This window comes from Lichenostomus cassidix, chromosome 19 (assembly GCF_008360975.1).
Source record: "Lichenostomus cassidix isolate B80296 chromosome 19, HeHo_3.0, whole genome shotgun sequence".
NCBI lineage: Eukaryota > Metazoa > Chordata > Aves > Passeriformes > Meliphagidae > Lichenostomus > Lichenostomus cassidix.
Window position 1 is genome coordinate 7,895,666 of NC_139499.1, and position 19,222 is coordinate 7,914,887.

Below are 19,222 nucleotides of genomic sequence, written 5' to 3' on the forward strand. Positions count from 1 at the left end.
TAAAATTATTTACTCACTTTAGGTTTGCAGCCGTAAATTGGGATTTATCCTGTCTTTGGGGCTGAATTATTGCTGAGAAATGTTTGCCTTGTCACACTCTGTTATTCCTGCCAAGTTCTTAGTGCCACCTCCTCTGTTGTTTAGGAGAGAAAGTCCTTCAGGCTCTCTCGTTTTGCTTCTTCTGTTTGGCTTTTCTTGCACTAAAAAGAAAAAAAATTCAGCTGGAAAAATTAATATCTTTATTGGCTGGGAGCTGATCTTGGCTTTTTGTGGAGAGAGAGAGAGAAGAAAGAATTCCATTCCCGAGTCACTGCAGCCCTCTTTGCAGCCAGTGAAAAGTTGCTGGTTTGCTGGGGAGCAAGAAGAGAAATTATCCATTAGTAAAAAAAAAATAATAATAATAACAATAACAATCTAGCTGCAGGGCAAAAAAAGATCTTAAAGGCTCTGCCCAGCCTGGTACTTAAACATGCACAAATTTAAATGTGTGAGCAGTCCCAGTGGCTTTGGTGAGCTGTGCCTGGCTGTGGTTAGAGTGCAGCACTAAACTAAAATGAGGGTGAACCGGATGGCTCCCAAATGGCACATGTGCTTAATGCTCTAAATGTGATTTAAAAATAGAAATCTTTGCATCCCCAGAAACATGTTTCGCAGTGCAAGCAGGCCTGTAGTGTTGCCTGTATGATTCTGGCTTCTCCAGTAATTACATGCTGTTTATCTAAATAAAATTCATTCAGATGGAGCCTGTAACTTTGAGTTATTACCCTTGATATTCGAAAATGTAGGGATTCTTCAATCTTGCTCCCAAATAACTGCCACATTTAATTTCAGAGGGGACTAGTGGAGCCTTGTTACTGCTTGAAGGATTCAGGGAGGTTTTATTTGCAAACTGTGTTAAGATTCTTCAGCTGAAATCTGTTAGCAAGGAGCAGCCTTCTCTTTGAGGCTAAGAATATTTTACAAGTGGAAAGCTAATTCCTTGGATTGCTAACAGCTCTCTGAGAAGGAGGAAAGACTTGGCTATACTGACATTTACATGCTTCGATTATTTGACAGCAAATTTCTGTGTTGCAATATCACTAAAGATTTATATCCTTCTGTGCTGTTGCATTGCTGTTCCTTCAAGGTCAAGGTTTGAACCAAAACTCTAAATATTCTCTTGCAGCCAAAGAAGCCAAAGGTCCCTGACAATCCTTTCCATGGCATTGTTTCCAAGTGCTTTGAGCCTCACCTTTATGTGTATATCGAGTCCCAGGACAAGTGAGTAACCAGCTTGAATTTTGGGGTTTGTTTGCTATTGGACGAGTTGGGTTGTACTGGATTGTGTCCTCAAGCTGCAGGAAATTAATTTATTGGAATGCTGCTGTCTGATTTCATCAGGAGCAGTGATTGTGGTTCAACAAACTTTGAGTGGGACCTTTGCTTGGCCAAAAGGAGTGTTCAGAGGGCTGTGGAGGTTGGTTTTGTGTGTAATTGCAAAGGGCTGCAGGAGTGGTGCTCGCTGCCTTTCTGTGGAAGAGCCTTAGAGATCCTGAAATTACTTCTGTTGCCTTTGCAATTCCCACTGCAGACATCTGTCTTTCTTTCATCTCATGTCTTTCACAAATAATAGGGTTGGGTTTTCTGTAAAATACACACGTGCCTTTGTGGCAGAGGAGTTGCAAGATTTGCTTAATAGAAATAAGTTATTTGAGATTGTTAGATGAAAGCTGCTGCGGATGAGCTGGCTGTAAGATAACATTATCATTGCTCACAGATTGGGACTTTGTCAGGGGCCTTAATCCCTGGCACCCTTCTTCATCTTCCTCTTTGACTTGCAGCAAAACAGCTGGAATGAAAGGAGCTTTCAGCTTGGAGCTCTGAGAAGTTTTCTGAGCTCTCACCACACTTTCTTGTGCGCCTCGATTCACACCAGGGTTTAAATAACATCTCAGTAGCAACTGCAGTGCCGCCTGGGAGAGGAGATAGCTGAAAAAGGTTCAGTTTAGTCTTTTAGCACAGATTAGTGGCTGGAAAGGAGAAGGAGGTGCCTACTTCATGTGTCTGATCTATCTGTGCTCTTCTGTCTTCCAAGGCTCTACACATGAGAGAGTGTGTAACTCGAGGCTTGTAGTGTCCTGATTTTGTCCAAACTCCTTGATAACCACCTTTTCCATGTCCCATCAACTTTTATGCTGAAAAAAAAAATCATGAAATAAGTGAAAGCTTGCCCAGTGGTGTGTCCTGCTGGGTTGAGGTTCCGCTCTGCAGTATAACAAAGGGAAACTGATATTTCCCCCCTGCCCTCAGCCAACTGAGCACTGACTTGTTGGAGTATTTCTTCCCTTCTCACTGGGGGCCATTTTAATCCCCATTTTGGTAATTCTACCCCACTGTGCTCCTAGCCCCTTCAGTTGCCTTTTTTTTTTTTCCTTTTCCTTTACAGTCCTGAGATGTTTCATATTAGCTTTATAGCCACAGGCTGCAGGGAGTTCAAAGAAAAACTGCCACAGTATTCCCCACGCTGCCCCTGACTGCCAAAAATTGCTTTCCTTCATGATTTTCTCATCTTTCTCCTTTGATTGAACTTTTGAGGAATCTGTTGCTGATGTCTGAAAATGAGATGTTGCTCAGATCATTAATTGTGTATTTGAGCTCTGACTAGTGAGAGTAGCGTGATAGTTTTGTTCATCGTTGCCTTAAATCTGTGGTAGAAAGCAGCCTGGACTTCTTCTGCCAAAAAATTGTTTCCATACCCATTTAAAGAAGCCCAGTGCCAAAATCTGTAGCAGTTTAAGAGGAGACACCTGAAAGAAAGAGTTTAAAGATGCTGCTCTCCACCCTCAGCTGCGGAGTAAATATCAGATTTCTGAGCAGCAAAGCAGATTTCATTGCTGCCCCTTTGGGATGTGTGTCTTTAGCTCTCCTTTGTGGTCAGCTGGAGCAGCAGGAGCACACAGATGTGAGCTGAGCTGTTCTGCTGGAGAGAAGGAAGAGCTCTGTCAGGTCTGCAGGGCTGAGAGTGTGCAGAGCTCTGCTTAAATCTGCTCAAAGGCACGTCTGAGTCGGGAGTGCTTGGAAAACTGGCACTTTGTGCTGTGTGTTTGCAGCCTCGTCGGCAGAGGGGCTTCCAAAATCCCAAAACTCCATGGAAACTACTTTGCAATGGTCCAGGTGTGTCAGGGCCACTGCCCTTCCTCACTGCCCAGCACTGTTCACATCACTGAGGAGTTTCCTGAGCATTCTGCTCTTCCCTGGTGCTGCCCAGGAGTTCCTGATTCAATCTCACATTTGCCAGAAGTGCAGAAAAGTCCTGAATAGGTTGAGTGAAAGGGAAAAAAAAAAAAAGGAAGAGGAATTCAGGAATGAAAAGAACCAGAATAAAATTCCCTTTATATGATTTCATTTCATGCTTTCTCTTGGTTAGATTTGGCGAGTTCTCGCTCCCAATAAATATGCTACTGTTAGGAAATACCACATCTGCACTACCAGAGAATTTTCTTGGAGCTTTTTCCGCAGAGTCTGTGGAGAAAATACTCATTTTCTGTAGCTCTCCTGCCTTCTTCATGTTTCATCTCCTCTCCCAGCAGCTTTTTCTGCCAGACTCTCTGTGCTCCCATTGTACCACACAAAGATTCTTGGCCTTTGTATTATATTTGGGCCAACTGAGACTGATGTGAAAGTTTGCCACCAACCAAGGTGTGCATTAATGATGTATTGGTTCTTTTTAGTGTACAGTATCCTGATGTTTTGCTTGCACCAGTGCCATTCTGAAACAGGAGCACAAACCAGCCCCACAGCCTGGTTTGCTGGGCAGTTTTGTCCAGGTTGGGATGAGAACAAGCATGAAACCCCAGCACTGCTCTCCCAGCTCTTGGGAACAGCTGCATTTTCTCCTGCATCCCAGTTGACAAGACCCTGGGGGGGGACCAGGAAAATACAGATCCATTTCACTTTGCCTCAGAGAAGAGGACACCATGTGGGCTAAGCACAAAGAAACAAAAGCCATCGACATTCCTGACCGTGCCTTGAGACTGAGAGAAGGCAAAAAACCCCAAGTGACTGGTGAATGCTAAGAAAGCTCCACTTTGTTGCCCAGCTGGAGCAAAGCACAGATGCAGAGGTGGAGATGCAGCTGTTAAATTTGACAAGGAGTGAGCCACGTCCGCTTTCCTTGAGAAGCTGCAGGAATCTGCAGGCTGCAGCACGTGTTGAGCCCTCCTGCAGCAGCCATCTGTTTGGCTCTGCTACAGCTACAGAGGGAGGTAAATTCTGCTTCTCTGTGGCCCAACACAATCAATGCTTCGCTTCAGCCTTCAATTGCTCCTGCCAGTGGGCAGATTTATCACATCAGCCCAGCAGCCTGATGTTTTTACAGGGCTTGTAACGCAGCCGAGGAACTGTGTGTGTGGAGTCAGGGCTGTGTGCAGTGCTCAGGCAATAAGCATGGAAAAAGGGGCTACTTGTCTTTGCAGCAGCCTGGCTGAAGTCAGAAGGTGTTGCTCTGTGATTTAGAGTTCTGATATTCCAAGCACATTTCTGTAGGTCGCTTTGACCCAGCAGATCACCCATGGTAGGAGATCATCCATTCTGGGGCAGCAACTTCTGGGTTTATCAGGGAGGAGACTTGTGGGTTCTTTGGTAAACTGGAATCAGAGAGGTTTTCTCTTTCACAAGAAGGAAAGCAAAAAGGGATAGAAACTGGGGGAAAGTTGTCATTATTGGCATTATTTTTCCCCTCTGGCTGGCAGAGATAAGTGAGAATGCTCTGCAGAGTCTCAGCCATTCTGCTGAGGGTTTGGCTTTCTCCTTAGGAACCTTGGATCATGGCACAGCACAGCCATTGCACCCTCAGCAGTGAGAGGGGTGAAGGTTGTGCCACGGGAAGGGGAGAGCTGGAAGAAGTGGAGCCAAGACCATTTTGGAAATGGGAATATAAAATACAGGACCTCCTTTTGGTCAGCAGAGCACCTCTCTCATCTGAAAGGCCTATCTACTTCCCAAAAGAGGAAGGCTCTGTGTGTCTGGGGGAGGAGGTTTATTGCTGGAATTCAGCTCATCTGGCAAAGGTTATACCACAGAGCTGAGCTCTGATGTTGGGAGAGCTGGGCTTGCTCTCCAACACGGATGTGCTCTCTCTGGAGGAGAAGGACCAGAGGAACTCCCCAAGATCAGAAGATTCTCTGGTTCTGTGTTGATGGCTCTGGCCCTCAGCCATGCTCAAAAGCCTTTTTGTCCTGGTGAGACGATGGAGTGAAGTTTATTGTTGCCTAAAGACCGAAATATTTGAGTAAGGACCAGGCTCTAATGAATCACTGGAGACAATAAGAGGGCTTTTTGTGCTTTTAAAAAAGAGTCTAAGTAGGAAGTGCACTTTGTGCTCACGCTAAATAAAACTTCTTTAAAGGATGTGTGAAGTTGTGCAAAAGCAGGTGGTATCCAAATGGGACCAAGAAATGGCAAATGGCACACCATTTTGAGCACATCCCTTTAAAATCCATATTCCCCGAGGTCTTCTCCGGAGGCTGCTGAGATGGGAAGCCTGACTGTTCCTTTTCCTGGTGCCAGGAATGAAACTTGAGCTCAGGCTTTATGCACTTGCATCAAATGTGCTGAACCGAGTCCTGGCAGACCTGGGAGCTTTTATGTGTGACTGGAGAACAGATTTGGAGCTGCCACTAAAACTCCTTGAGCACAAAAGGTTGGGGGCTGTGGAATTGTGTGAGCTTTGTGCTGGGAGGGTGCAGATAACAAAGGGCTGCTAAAACCTTGCTGGTGTCACAAGACAGGGCATCTCTCTGTTAGCATGATAACCTTTTCCCTCCCCAGACAGACTGAAATATCTTTGTTTTCCCTCCATCAGGAATCTGGGTGAGCTGATTGACAGGTTTGTGGCTGATTTCAAGGCTCAGGGTCCCCCCAAGCCCAACGTGGATGAAGGAGGAGCCGTCCTGCCCAGCTGTGCTGACCTCTTTGTGTACTACAAGAAATGCATGGTGCAGTGCTCCCAGCTCAGCACTGGGGAGCCCATGATAGCCCTGACCACCATCTTCCAGAAGTACCTGCGGGAATATGCCTGGAAAATTCTCTCTGGAAACCTGCCCAAGTGAGTTTGGCTTCACCCCTGCTGCAGACATTCCAGTGGGGAGCAGATGATTTGTAAAGATAATTAATCAATACATCCTTGTGAACACTTGTTTCCCTGTCAAAACACCCCAGGCAGCAGCAGTATCACTCCATTTACTTCATGGTTTTCTCCCAAAGTTCAGTTTCTTGCACTGAGAAAAAGCCAGAGAGCAAATGGGCAGTCACACTTTGTTTTTCTCTTAAGGGCCCCTGGAGAATAGCTTCATATTTGGCTTTGATTAGCTGCCAGGTTTGCAGTTTCTTGAAGTTCCTTTTGAAATGCCAGCCCAAGTCTCTGCAGAGAGGCCTGGCTTTCAGAATTGCTACTTGGGTAACCAGTTCATACTGTGATTCTCAGCTGCCTGAGCTCAGCATCATCTATATGGTAATTTAGGGTGAAGGTGGTTTATTTGTGTGATGCTGAAGTGCTTACCTGTACCTCCCTCTGCTCTGGAACATTTTATCTCTGTATAAATAAGATATGTAGATGTAAATCCATTGAAAGTAAAGGAAATCATGATGAGTTTGCAGCAATATGTGTACAGGCTAAAGGTTCTCCTGAGATGTTGCCACTGCAGATAATTTTATTTGCTATTAACCATCTTGAGTTTGTCTCCCTTGTAAACCTGGGAGCAGCAGAATGACTTTCTGAAACCAGTAAAATCTTTTACAGATGGAAGGGGGAGAGGGTTCCATCCAGACAAGTGGAAAGATAAATTTAATGTGTGTTCTCCATCAGACCTCAGTTGCATTCTTTATCCACATTTTTTTGAGTGCTCCATTTTTGCTGTCCAAGATAAATATCACTGTCCTATTTTTTTTTAATGGATTTGGATTATAAAGAGTTGAGAGGTAGGGAATTTCCTGCTTCTAAGCTGCTCTGAGTCTTTCTTTGTTGATACATGAACGTTGATCACTGGGAGGCAGTGGAGGGGAAGGCACATCATCCATAATTTACTTTGTTGATACCATCAGCTTTTAAAACAGGTAGCCAAAGTCTCAAATGCACGTGGACAGCTGTTTAGTGCTGCAAAGATAAATATGACAAGTTTCCTGATCGTTCTGAGATTCTTCTGTAATCTTTAATTAGATTTTGAATAACTGGCAGTGAAGGTGAAGCTACCTGGAGAAGGCTGTGTTCCACTTGCATCCTAATCTATCTTCTTGTCAATGAGGGAGTTGTCCTTTGCTTGAAGAGCTGGTACAAAGCTCTTTGTAAAAGGAATTCCTTCACCAAAATAGCACTTGTAGGTTTGATGTCCTGTGTTGCACAGGGCTTTGTGGTCATAAGGCCTTTATGTGGCATTAAAATCTAGCAGTAATTTTGCGCTCTGTGCATCTGTACACCCAAAAATCTTACAGATTTTGTCTTTTTTTTTTTTTCTTTTCCAGGACAACCAGCAGCAGTGGTGGGCTCACCATCACAAGTTTGCTGAAAGAAAAGGAAGGCTCTGAAGTGGCAAAGTTCACTTTAGAAGAACTCTGCCTCATTTGCAGCATCCTGAGTACTGCAGAGTATTGTTTGGCCACCACCCAGCAGGTGAGTTTTCCTCTGAGGTGACACTCAGCCCTTCTTCTGTGCTGCTGTGGACACTGGGAGTGCCAAAAGTACTAAAACACCCATTGATTATTGAGCTGTACATTAGTTAATCTGTATTTTGAAGAAAGAAAAGTATTGATTTTGCTGTTTCTACCTGAGAAAAGCAATTTGCTTGTAATCCTGCTTTGCAGCATCAGTTTGGGGTTCAATCCTTCTCTACTTGTTACGTAATTTGTTTTGGATTTGGGGACCAATTTTTTTTTTTTTAATGTCTCTCAGTTCGTGATCTCCCCTTCATAAAAAAACCAAGCACACCAATAATTCAAAATACTTTTGGGAAAATACTTGCATGAAATATTGGGGCAATGTGGAGTGAAGAGAGCAGGAATTTATGCTGATGTGATTTGCAGCCGCGCCGCTCGTTACATTCAGGTGCTTCCAAAATGCCACAGGTCAGCAACGAGCTGTGATGTTTGGCTGCATCCAGGCCTCTCCACCACTAGGTCTGGCAATCCTCCTCCTGCTCTGCAGTTTGGGCACAGGCAGAGTGTTGAGAAACATCTTTATTAGCAGGACAGATGCCACAGTGTTAAGCTACTACGGTAGCATGTCGTGCTAGAGTTACATATTTGACCTTGGAGCTTTAATTCTTTGAGGACGTGGAGCCACCATGGCTCATCCTGGCAGATCAACAGGGCTGGGATGCCAGGAAGGAAAGATTTCCAGTGTCACTGGATGAGTTTTGGATATAGTTTGGTCACAGATTAGGTTTTAAGGAGCTGACCTTTCCAGGGCATAAGTTTTCAAGAATGATTATTTCAGGTTAGAAACCTGATCTCCCTGTTGCTTGTTTTGTTTCCCAACAGTTGGAAGAGAAACTCAAAGAAAAAGTGGATGCAAGCCTAATGGAGAGAATCAACCTGACAGGAGAGATGGACACTTTCAGCATGTATGTTCAGCTTGTGCCTCCTCCCACAATTATCAAACATCCCCTTTTGTCAGGCAGATGGTGCTGGAGGAATAACAATCCCAAGATCCCAGTGGCACAGGATCCACCCAGATCCACAGGCATTTCCCTGGTGAAGGAATGGTATCCTCTGGCTGCTCCAAGAGCAGCACTAGTGCAGGCTTGAGCTGCTCCCCATGGTCCAAGCCAAAGGAACAAGAGCACTGGAAAAGGGAAAGGAAATAGTGAGTTTTCCATTTGAAACATCATTTGCATCTTGGCAGCTCTGCGAGGTGGCTGTTACATTTCAAGAAAGGAAGCTATTTCAGTACATTCCTTCCTGCTTTAACTTCCCCCTGGTAATCAGCAGCCTTGTCAGTATGATCAAACCCCATTTCAGATGACATAAAAGACTGATCCAATCTTATATTTGGGGATTATAATTGAGAGAAGATTATCATTCATTAAAATAACTTTTCATGTAACGGTGCTAAAAATATTCTGCTCTAACATCCTCTCCACCCCTGACAGACAGATTGAATATTTTTTTTTGAGGGAAGAAAATTGAGGCAAAAGTTGTTTTGCCTCATATCAGACAAAAGGAAATCTTGGCAAGACTGGGAAAATAATCCCTATCACCAGCTCTCCCTAAAACTGAGATTCAGCCCAGATAGCAGTGAGATATTTTTTTCAGAAGACTTCCTTCCTGTGGTTCCTCCTCTCCTGCTGCAGTGGACAGGATCCCACTGAATCTCCATCCAGCTCTTTCACATGCTCTCAGGCTCCATTCCAGGCTGCAGAAACTCCCTTCCCTTCAGACTCTTCTCAGACCTTTTTAACAGTGAATCCCTGCCTGAAATCCAGGGTTGCTGTGTCCACTAAGCCAAAGCAAGCAAGGTAGCAGGGAAGGAGAAATAAAATATGCCAGATGATGGGATTTTCTTAATGTGGACCAAGTGGAGGGTGAGTTTTGCCAGCAGGAACCAGCAATCTCCAGTGGCTGCTTGGTTTCCACACGAGGTGGTTGGTCCCAGACAGCCAATGTGAAGTGTTTTGGGAGTTGTTTAATGTACAGTTCACTTTTGCTGGTTTGGACAGCTTTAAAGTCCAACTGACAGGGCTGATATATCTTGTAACAAAGGCTTTTAATTGACTTTCATTCTGTTCCAGTTGAGGGCTTTGTCCAGCCTTCTGTCAGTGTAAGTCAGAGCTGTAAACCTCGCTGGCTTTCACTCATTCAACATCAAAAAGTTGTTTCTTCTGGGATTTGATGTCTTGTTAGGCACAGCCGTAAAATAAGCGATAAAATGCTGTTTATTCACCCTGGAAAGTGTTTCTTTTAGAGAAAGGCAAGTGCAGAACCACCCCAAATGTGTGGCAAAGGAGGGTTTTCCCCCACACACGAGTGATGGAGTCACTTTCCATCCACTCAGGGCGTTGTGTTTCCCTTTGGTGCAAACCACAGCTCTCCCTGGCAGGCAGTGGCAGCAGGTGCCCTGCAGGACTCAGCAGGGGTGGTTATTTCAGTCTGGCTCCCTTGGCCTGGTGGAATCCCCCAAGGGAGGAAATTCTGTAGTGCCCAGCAGAAGCAGAGGCACCAGCAGAAACAGTCACAGGCTTTTTTTATCCCAATGCAAGTTTTAGATCGTGTAACCCGAAGCCTGCAGTCGCTTCATCTCCCATACTAATTTTTCCAACTAATTTTGGATGTGTTTGCCTTTACAAACAAATTAATTGCTTTGAAGGAAGTCTTTTGCTTTGCATCCTGTTCCAGACTTTATGTGCTGGAGCTGTAGGAAAGGGAACAGGAAATTTTTCTGGGTTGTGGTGAAGAACAAAACCCAGGTCAGAGTTAAGTGTGGGTGACACCATATCTCAGTGAGAAGGTGGACACTTAAAAATATTTTGAACAGTGAAGCCCAGAGCAGTATCCAGAACTTCACAAAGACAGAAGGAAGGAGAAGGAAAGATGGTTTGAGGGAACATTGCTCAGATTTCTCACAGTCCTGTGATTCTCATCTGTGCTACCATCATGAGAAAGAGCAAAAGTAAAATCCACTTCTTACAAACATAATCCTGAGGTTGTAAACAGGCATCTGTGGCAGATTTAAAGCTGACACTGCTTTTAAAACCCGTGCTTAGTGGAACCCAGTCAGTTACTGCTTCTAGCAATAAGCTGTCTGCAGTGGGAGTGCTGGTTCTGTGCCCCTGAGGGAGGGCTGAGCTGCTGCAGGCAGAGTTTCCTGGCTGTTGTTTTAGGATCAGTTGCACCTTTATGCACATCGTAATATGGTGGCCCTAAATATGTCTCTAAGCAATATCATGCTGTTTAAAAAAAAAAATGGGAAGGGAGGGAGGGAAATGTGTTTGCCTAATGTGTCCTTTAGTCTGGTATATGTCTCAGGAACTCAAACAATGGATGGCAGCAGTCCTAGACATAGTGTAAATAAGACATCTGCCTTCATCTTCACACATGGGAGACACAGAACTCATGCAGATGTCATTCTTAAAATCCTCTTTGCAAGTTCCTGTGAGCAGTAGAATATTGACTGTGAATAAATGGAGAGATGATAAAATGTTGGTGTTACGCAGACTGGATTAAATTTGAAGCTGAAATCAGTCTGGGCTTGATCCTTGTGGGTTTCTCCTCTTCATCATCTGCCACCTTTGATTCCCAGCCCCTTATTTGTGTTAAAACAGAGAAGGGTCAACTCGAAAAACATCCTCTCTCCACTGAAATCCATTGTGCAGCTCCCTGAGGAATTTCCCAGCTTCTCCTCCTACAAGTTGTAGCCATGTGCATTCACATCATAGTGCTACTGTCAGCCAGTAGAGGATTTTCCTCCTCTCACAGTCAAATGCTCCAGTTCTGGCACTCTGTTACTCTGAGTGATTCTAAAACTCATGCTTGATTCTGTTTTTTTTTTTTTTTTTCTCTTTCGCAGTGTGATCTCCAACAGCATCCAGCTGTTAGTGCAGGACCTGGATGCAGCCTGTGACCCTGCTCTGACTGCTATGAGCAAGGTAGGGCTGGGTTTTTGGGAAAAGGTCACCTTAAGATCCATGTGGAGCTCTTGTGTGCTTTGATTGCTTGATTTCACTGTTGATAAATCCTCTTACTCTGCCTTGAGACTTAGCCATGCCTTGATTTATTTTTCTCACTTTTTTTAAGGCAGCAATTGCTGTATTTATAAACACACCCCTCACTCCAAACCCTCCTATTATTCACATTAGAACTTCCAGGCTTTTTGCAGCACATTAAAACATACAGACAACGAAATACATTCAGGAAGTCCATAAGGCTTTCTCTTTCCACTCCCAATGCCAGTGAGAGCATTTAAAATTGGGAAAACTTTTGTTAGCATGAAATTTCAAATACACCTTCACGTTCGCTCTCCCCTTTGTCTCCTTTGGCAGGGAGTTTTACCAGCCTGCTTGTTTGGGGCTCTTAAATGGAGTTACTCCAGTGGAGGTGATGTGGAATTGAGATTGAGCCTTATTGCTTCTGTGATCCTCTCAAGGACATATGGAGCCATTCCTGGAGAGGCCCCTAGGACTGCAGCTTAAGGATTTTGTTGCAGTTACACTGCTGGCTTTTATATGTTTGAAATGCAGAGCTGTGCTCTCTTGCCAAAGTATTGTGAAAACCCAGACTGCTTTAGACAGAGGTGAAGACAACAAAAGTGGATTGAGCTTTTTTTTTTTTTTTTTAATTAGAAATATTAAACATAGAGCTCCGTTTTTTGTAGGATCAACACACTGTCCCGCTGCCATGAATTTTAATAGCTTTCTGCTCTATGATGTATTCCAGCTGTAACCAGCCCCACCACCCCCAGCTAATATTTGAAGTGGAATGCAGCTGGTAATAGAGCTTGTGCAGGTTCCAAATGGAAAGAGGGATTTTTTTGCCCAGTAAAATAACACCACTAGGAAGGGCTCAGCACTTCAGGTGTTGCCTGTGTGCTGTGGCAGATCTCCTGAACCTGCAGAGTACAGGAATATTGGAATCCCTGAGCTCTGGCTGTTTATACCCAAGTAAACCACAACCTTGAGAAAGCAGCAGCTGGTAGGCCATTTATTTTTGTCTTTGGAGCACTGGTAAAATGCAGCACATGTGATGGGACTGATGATTTATAAACAAGTTAAAGTGTTATGAAATTAGCTAAATAAATACTTGTCACTTGTGCACACACTCCACTGTTTGCATCAGACAGAGTTGCTTTTATGTGATTTTTATTAGACCTGGATTTGGTGCAAGAGGTTTTTTCCTTCACCCTCCTCCTCCCTTTCCTTCAGGGCTGGGTTATTACTCTGACACTTGAATAAAAAACGCGTGTAATTATTTAAACACGGAGTTAGTATTTGGAAATGTAAAATTTCAGTCTATATTAAAGAAATAAAGATTGTGTGGCTGATCCATTCCAATTTTGCTCTCTCAAGACCCATACTCCATTAGGGCTTTTCCTTTGTTTAGCTTCTTTTCATTTACTTCAGTCTGATGTCCTCCAGGATTGAACATTCCCAGTCCTTTGTTGGAGTCTGGCTTTGGGGTTTTTTTTTTTCTTTGCAAAAATGTTCAGGAACTATAGAGGTAAATTATGAAATGCTTAAACCTCTCAATCCACTTTGGCTGCAGGCCACTTTGAGAGATTTAACACAGAAAACAGCATCAGGAATATTGCTTTCAGCTGGGAATGCTGCTCAGTTTCCACGATTCTTTACTTCGTGTGTCCTGAAAGAAATGGTAAATGATGAGAAAGCCCCATATTACAAAATTTGGAGGTGATAATCCTTACTCAGATTTTACAGCAGGTGTAGAATGATTAAACGTGGCTGGAGGATGTGGAGCTGGGTTGTGAGTGGGAGGAGAATTTGCCCTAAACCCCATTTTGGGATATTCAGGATAGCAAAGAACTGGTAATGTGTTTGTTCTGCTCTACAGCAGGCACTTCCATTGCCTGGTGTGCTTCCTTTTCAATCACTGGGATGAGGGAACTGCTAATCTTAATTTTTGCCCCAATTAAGTTTATGGATTGCACTGGATAAAGCTTGATTTACTTGCTGAATTAAGCATCGATTTATATGTAAAACTGCCTGCAAGTGGGGCTGGGGGACATTTGAGTGACTCACATTGATCTCTTGCTGGCTTTTTACATTTCCCTCCAACCTTTTGGCACAGCTGCAATTCCCTGTGTCCTCATGGCTGAGTGGACAGCAGCAAGCAGGGCTTGAATCATTTCTCCTCTCCACACGTGGAAAACCCCGAGAGCAGAGCAATCAGAGCTGCCAGCTGCTAATGAAAAGCCCCCAGGAGAACATTCCAGCCCTGGAAGTGTGCAGAGTGACAGTGCAAAGCCCAGCTCGTGTTCCCAAAGCTGGGACTGGACATGGAGGAAGGACCTGAGCTGATTTTTGGGCAGACCTAGGAGCACTCTTGAGCCCCTGCTATTCCCAGGGGACAGCACAGCTCTTGTTAAGCACCAAACCAACCAAGTTTTGCTCAGGGTTTCTCTTTTCTCCTGCCTGTTTTAGCCCAAAACCTGTGTTTTCTTGTGAGAACCAGAAGGTCTTCCAACCCTTGCAGACACCCCAAGTCCTCCCAGCCTGCAGGTGCCTTTCAGCTTCTCCCTTTCGGTGAAGTCTCACTGCTCCTGTTCTTTGGATTCATTTCCACCCTGTGTATGTAAACTATGTGGATATCCCAAGAAAAACACAGGACAAGGGGAGAAAGAGGAATAAATTTAAAACGACAGGAACAAAGCTTTACCAGCAGAGTTGGGCTCATATTTCTTGTGATGACTTTTCAGTATGTGTGCTATTCCTTTCTCTGCAGCTACTGGGTGGGTTTTTTTTGGGTGAAACACACCCACATCCACACACACACACACACAAAAGGGCTATTTTTACTGTTCATGCTTTAAAGGTTTGGTTGTAAAGTATTGCTTTTGGAATGATGACCAACGAAATGAAAAAGCTACTGTTTCATTGTTGGTGCAATAATTCAACTCAGCAGTCCCTTCCCACTTTCTGGCCGTGGGGATGGTGTGTTGGGTGAGGATTGCTCTGTCAAGAAGGGAATGTGAGTCCATCAGAAAGGCACAGAGCATTTTGTTTGGATATGATCAGCACCACGAGGAGTAGAAAAGCTGGTGACAGTGACAGGCCTTGAGGGAATGGCTGGAGCTGTGTCAGGGGAGGATATTATTATATTGGATATTATTAATATTCAACCTATGTCACAGGTTGGATGTTAGGAAATGGTTTCCCCAGAGGGTGTTGGGCACTGAACAGCTCCCCAGGGAATGAGCACAGCCCCAAGGCTGCCAGAGCTCAAGGAAAGTTTGGACAATGCTCCCAAGCCCAGGATGGGATTTTGGGGTGTCTGTGCAGGGCTGGGATTTGGACTGGATGATCCTTGTGTGTCCCTTCCAGCTCAGGACATTCTGTGATTCCATGAAAACCTGTGGTGCAGGTGATGAGAGAGATATCCCTTGTAGGCACTGCTGTGAGATCAGCAGGCTGGGGGTTGATTTGTTTGGTTTAAATAGAGGCAGCTTTAGTGGGACATGTGTGGACTCAGACACTGTGGTTTTGCAAAGAATTTGGCTTCTCTTTCCCACTAAGTCACTTAGGCTGCGTGTTGTTTGGATGGAATTGAGTCAGCTGAGTTGCAGGGGGCAAAGTAGCCATATTAAATTAAATTAAAGCCAGGAATAAAAATACTTTATATGCAAAATCCAGAGCTTGGGAAAGCAAGTTTGAGGACAAACAGCTCCTCAAAGGAAAAAGCTCATCTTCCATATGTGCCCAGTTTCCTCTCCTGATTTCCTATGAGTTTTCCTCCTGTCTCATCTCCAGAATGTTATTGGGAGAACATTGCAGAGTTCTGAGCAGCAGCAGAACTGAGTGTGCTTTTCTGGAGGCTTGTGATCCTCAGTGAGACTCTGAGGACCTCTTTTTTGGTTTTTCCACTTGACTTACACTGGGAATACCCTGTGTACTGCAAACAAGGCTCAGAGAAAGTCTAGGCAGTCACACATCTGGCTCACAGGGGCTGTTCTCTTGTGGTTCTGCTGAGGAAAAAGGAAAACAAAACGGGAGATTGAGTAACTCTTCTTGTTTTGTACTTTTTACATGCATTTAGAAGAACTGGAGTTGGGCATCCTGGCTTGTACACCAGCAGTGTTTTCAGTGAGCTACACTGGTGTAGAGTGCTTTGGACTTTAAGACTTTTTACCTCTTCCATCTATCTGTCATCAGTCTTACCAGTATTAAAGTCTTGGCTGCCATACAGGAATCCAGACTTTGCAAGCTTGCAGATATTTTCTCAAATGCCTGTAATCAGGATTTATATGGGCACTTCATCCCAGCAAACTGGAAACTGTTAAATATTAAAGCAGCCTGGTGTTCTCCAAAAGCTTTTTTAATCCTAGTGGTCCCCACTTGTGTAGCTTACTGGTCCCAGTCTCTGCTCTGGTGCAGAAAGGGCTGCTCTGGATTTTCTTTGTGTCTTCTTGTGGAAAGGTTTTGTCCAATCACTTTAATGATGAACAACTTGACCTTGGTGGTGAATTGCAGAGGCAGCCCCTAAATGATTCCTTAGAGATCTGGCAGGAAGTTTGTACAGTTTCCCTTACCTATTGCTCGAATCTTGATGAATTCAGCAGTCATTTGTGGTTGTTTTTTCCCCTTGGTGCAGATGCAGTGGCAGAACGTGGAACATGTCGGTGACCAGAGTCCTTATGTCACCTCAGTGATCCTCCACATTAAACAGAATGTCCCCATCATCCGTGACAACCTGGCCTCCACGAGGAAGTATTTCACTCAGTTCTGCATCAAATTTGCAAAGTAAGTTACCAACATACACAGTTTATGGAGGTTGTCCCGTAAAACAGTGTGATGATCACTTTGTGTTGTTTGCCAAGTGCAGAAGTTTTGTGTTGGACATTTTTAAAAGACTGAATATCTGACTGTAGACACAACTCTTGCTGTGGGAAAACCTCCTTTTCTCCATTGGGGCTTCCAGGTGCTGAGAAATTTGCCTCAAAATAACATTTACAACAGCTCTGGCGCTCTGAGGGCATGTGTGAGAAGTGTGTTCTACCTTAACAGTCTAAAAGCCGCTTTTGTGTGCAAAAATAGCTCAGTCAGGAGGGGAAATTCACATTTAAATGTTGGGAGATATTAAAGTGTCTTCCTGGCAAGTCACTGAAAGTTGAGCAGCATGAAAGAAGTGGCAGATAAGACAGAAATGCCCCTTGCTGTTGGATTCGAGGTTCAGCCTCCAGCATCTCTTGGACATCCAAACTTTCAGCTGGGAGTCTGAAACAAAAATCCAGCTCTTTGGGAAGATACTTTGAGCTCTTCCCTGTGTCCAGCTGAGCTCCACATGGCAATGCCCCAAGAAAAACCCTCGGGAGGGCTCTGCCAGTCGTAGCTGCTGCTTTTGGTGTCCCATGTGATGTGCTGGTGGACTTGTGAGCAGCGGCGTGCGTGTCATGTGTCACTCTGAAATACCTTAACGTTTCATTCATCTCTGATAAGGTAATCAGCCTGAAATAAGCCTTGTGGCCTGGCAGGGACTGTGTGGGCTGTGCTTGAGCAGGGTGGGATGCAGCAGCTATCCTGGGAACTGGGAGCTTTCCCAGCAGGGAGGCTGGCGTGAGAGTTTCATCCCCCTCTCTGTCTCGGGGTACTTGTTGGTTTTGCCTTAAGGAGCAGTTACTGATAAATCATGTTATGATGTTGCCCATAATCACTGTTTGAAACGCTGCCTCAGTGGAAATTTATTGCATGAAAACCTTCTGTGTGGTTACACTTGAATTTTATGTGATAAATAAAACCCCCCATTTACTCAGCTGTTCACAGCACACTCTTAATACCTCAGCTTAGTTGCCTCCCTTTTAACTTTATTGCTGAGCACATACCAAGTAAACTCCAGATGAAACTCTCAGCTCTCTGACTTGAGTGAATTTCCAATCTAATATGACTCTCCTCATCCATGAGCACAGAAGCCACTGCTCCTCTCCAAAACCCTTTTTTAAGAGAACTGCAGCTCTGATCTGCAGCACATTAAAATTAAGACCCAGTCCTGAGCTCACTGTGCCATGGATCAGGTGTAGAAGGGGAAAATGGGTTCCTGAAGGCTGGTTTTGCTGGGTCTGTGCAACTTGGTGTTAAGGAGAACCAGCCCAATGGTAAGGGAGCAGTGATCTCCTTAAAATGCATTTTAATGCCTACAAATATTTTTATTTTTTAAACTGCGAATTCTTATGGAACATGCTGGCTGGGCCAATATAAATACCTGGCCTTTTGTGTGCCCCACAATGCTGAAAATCCTTTTAACAGGCCTTGTGCTTCTCCACATGTTAATGCCTGTGTCTTTGTGAGCTGCCACTTCTCAGCCCTAATGGATTGTATAAAGCACGAGTGTTGAGTTACAGGACCACAGGGGAGAAGGCAGCTAAAGTCACTAAATTTAAAACAGCGGGATCCGAGCCAAGTCTGGAGAGAAGAAAAATGGCCATCAGAAATTGCATCAATCCTCTAACCTAATTTGTCATTTTTGCTTTGTTTTGACCGATGTGTGAGCTGTGCTCCCTGGGGATGAGGAGCAGCCCTGGGCTTTCCGGGAGGCACTCGCAGGCAGCCTGGGGGGCTCTGCTCTCCCTGCACCTTATCCTTTGAAATCAAACCCCACAGCAGCAAAGCCGTGGCTGGCTATGCTGGGATGTGTTTGGGAAGTCTGTGACCTGACCTCAATGAGGAAGAGATTAGAACTGAGAGACAGGAAAAACAAACAAGTTCTCCCCCTCGCTGGGGAAGCAGCTCCTCTGTTAGCAGCAGCCAAGTGTGGTGGGTGCTGTGTCTTTCCAGGTGCTCCAGATAAACAGTGAGGGGAGTTTGGTGGGGAGAAGGTTGTGATGTGGAGGCTCCTGGAGGTTTCAGGGCTGAGCTCAGCCTGGGCAAATGCTGGTCACCACCTTGGTAGAGCAAAAACCCTCCTGGGCTGCAGTGACTCAGCAACACCAGAAGGCTGTGAGGGATGTCCTGCAGTAGCTCAGCCCCTCAGACAGACAGACAGACAGACTGTGGTTGCATGTCTGCCTGTGCCTCACTCAGCAAGGCATCGTGTTTGATGCATCATCAGTGCAGGGGATTAGGAAAACTCGGGCTTTGGCAGAGCCACTCCCGTTGGATGGGAGCCTCTCAGATGCTGTGGTTTCTGTGCTTTAGGTTCCTCATCTGCCTTGCACTGCTTTATTGTTACACTGGGGACTTCTCTGCTTCTAGGGAAGGTTTAGCTGGTTTCAGTTTTATAGCTGAAACTGTAAATGAATTCTGGCATCCAATCTAGCTGTGATTGTGCAGGGAATAAAGGCATTCTGAGCACAGAGCCCCGTGCAGAGCATTACCCCTGAACATGCACGTATTATTCACATCAGCATTGCCTGCTGTACTCTGAGAGCACCAGGCATCGAGTCCAGCCTAGGCAAGAGGCTCAAGTGCATTTTTCTGTTAAGTGCAACTGCTCTTGATGGTCTCTGCTAATCCAAAAAAAAAGGAAAAAAAAAAATTCCAGAGCAGCCCTTGGCTCTTACAGTTTGTCTTGTCTGTCCTGCTGGAGTTGG

At 44.8% G+C, this 19,222-nt stretch overlaps 1 protein-coding gene across 3 annotated transcripts in view; it reads left to right on the forward strand.

Annotated features, from left to right (window-relative positions):
* Positions 1–19,222, forward strand: part of VPS53 (VPS53 subunit of GARP complex) — a 59,139-nt gene that overhangs the window by 30,517 nt on the left and 9,400 nt on the right. For 2 of the 3 annotated variants that reach the window (XM_085078407.1, XM_085078408.1), the window contains exons 13-18: positions 1,166–1,260; positions 5,843–6,085; positions 7,498–7,645; positions 8,512–8,594; positions 11,537–11,615; positions 16,291–16,439. In XM_085078407.1, coding sequence (XP_084934533.1) covers positions 1,166–1,260; positions 5,843–6,085; positions 7,498–7,645; positions 8,512–8,594; positions 11,537–11,615; positions 16,291–16,439 — 797 coding nt within the window. Of the gene's footprint in view, positions 1–1,165; positions 1,261–5,842; positions 6,086–7,497; positions 7,646–8,511; positions 8,595–11,536; positions 11,616–12,008; positions 12,931–16,290; positions 16,440–19,222 lie in introns of those variants that run through there. The other variant, XM_085078410.1, reaches the window with a different exon arrangement.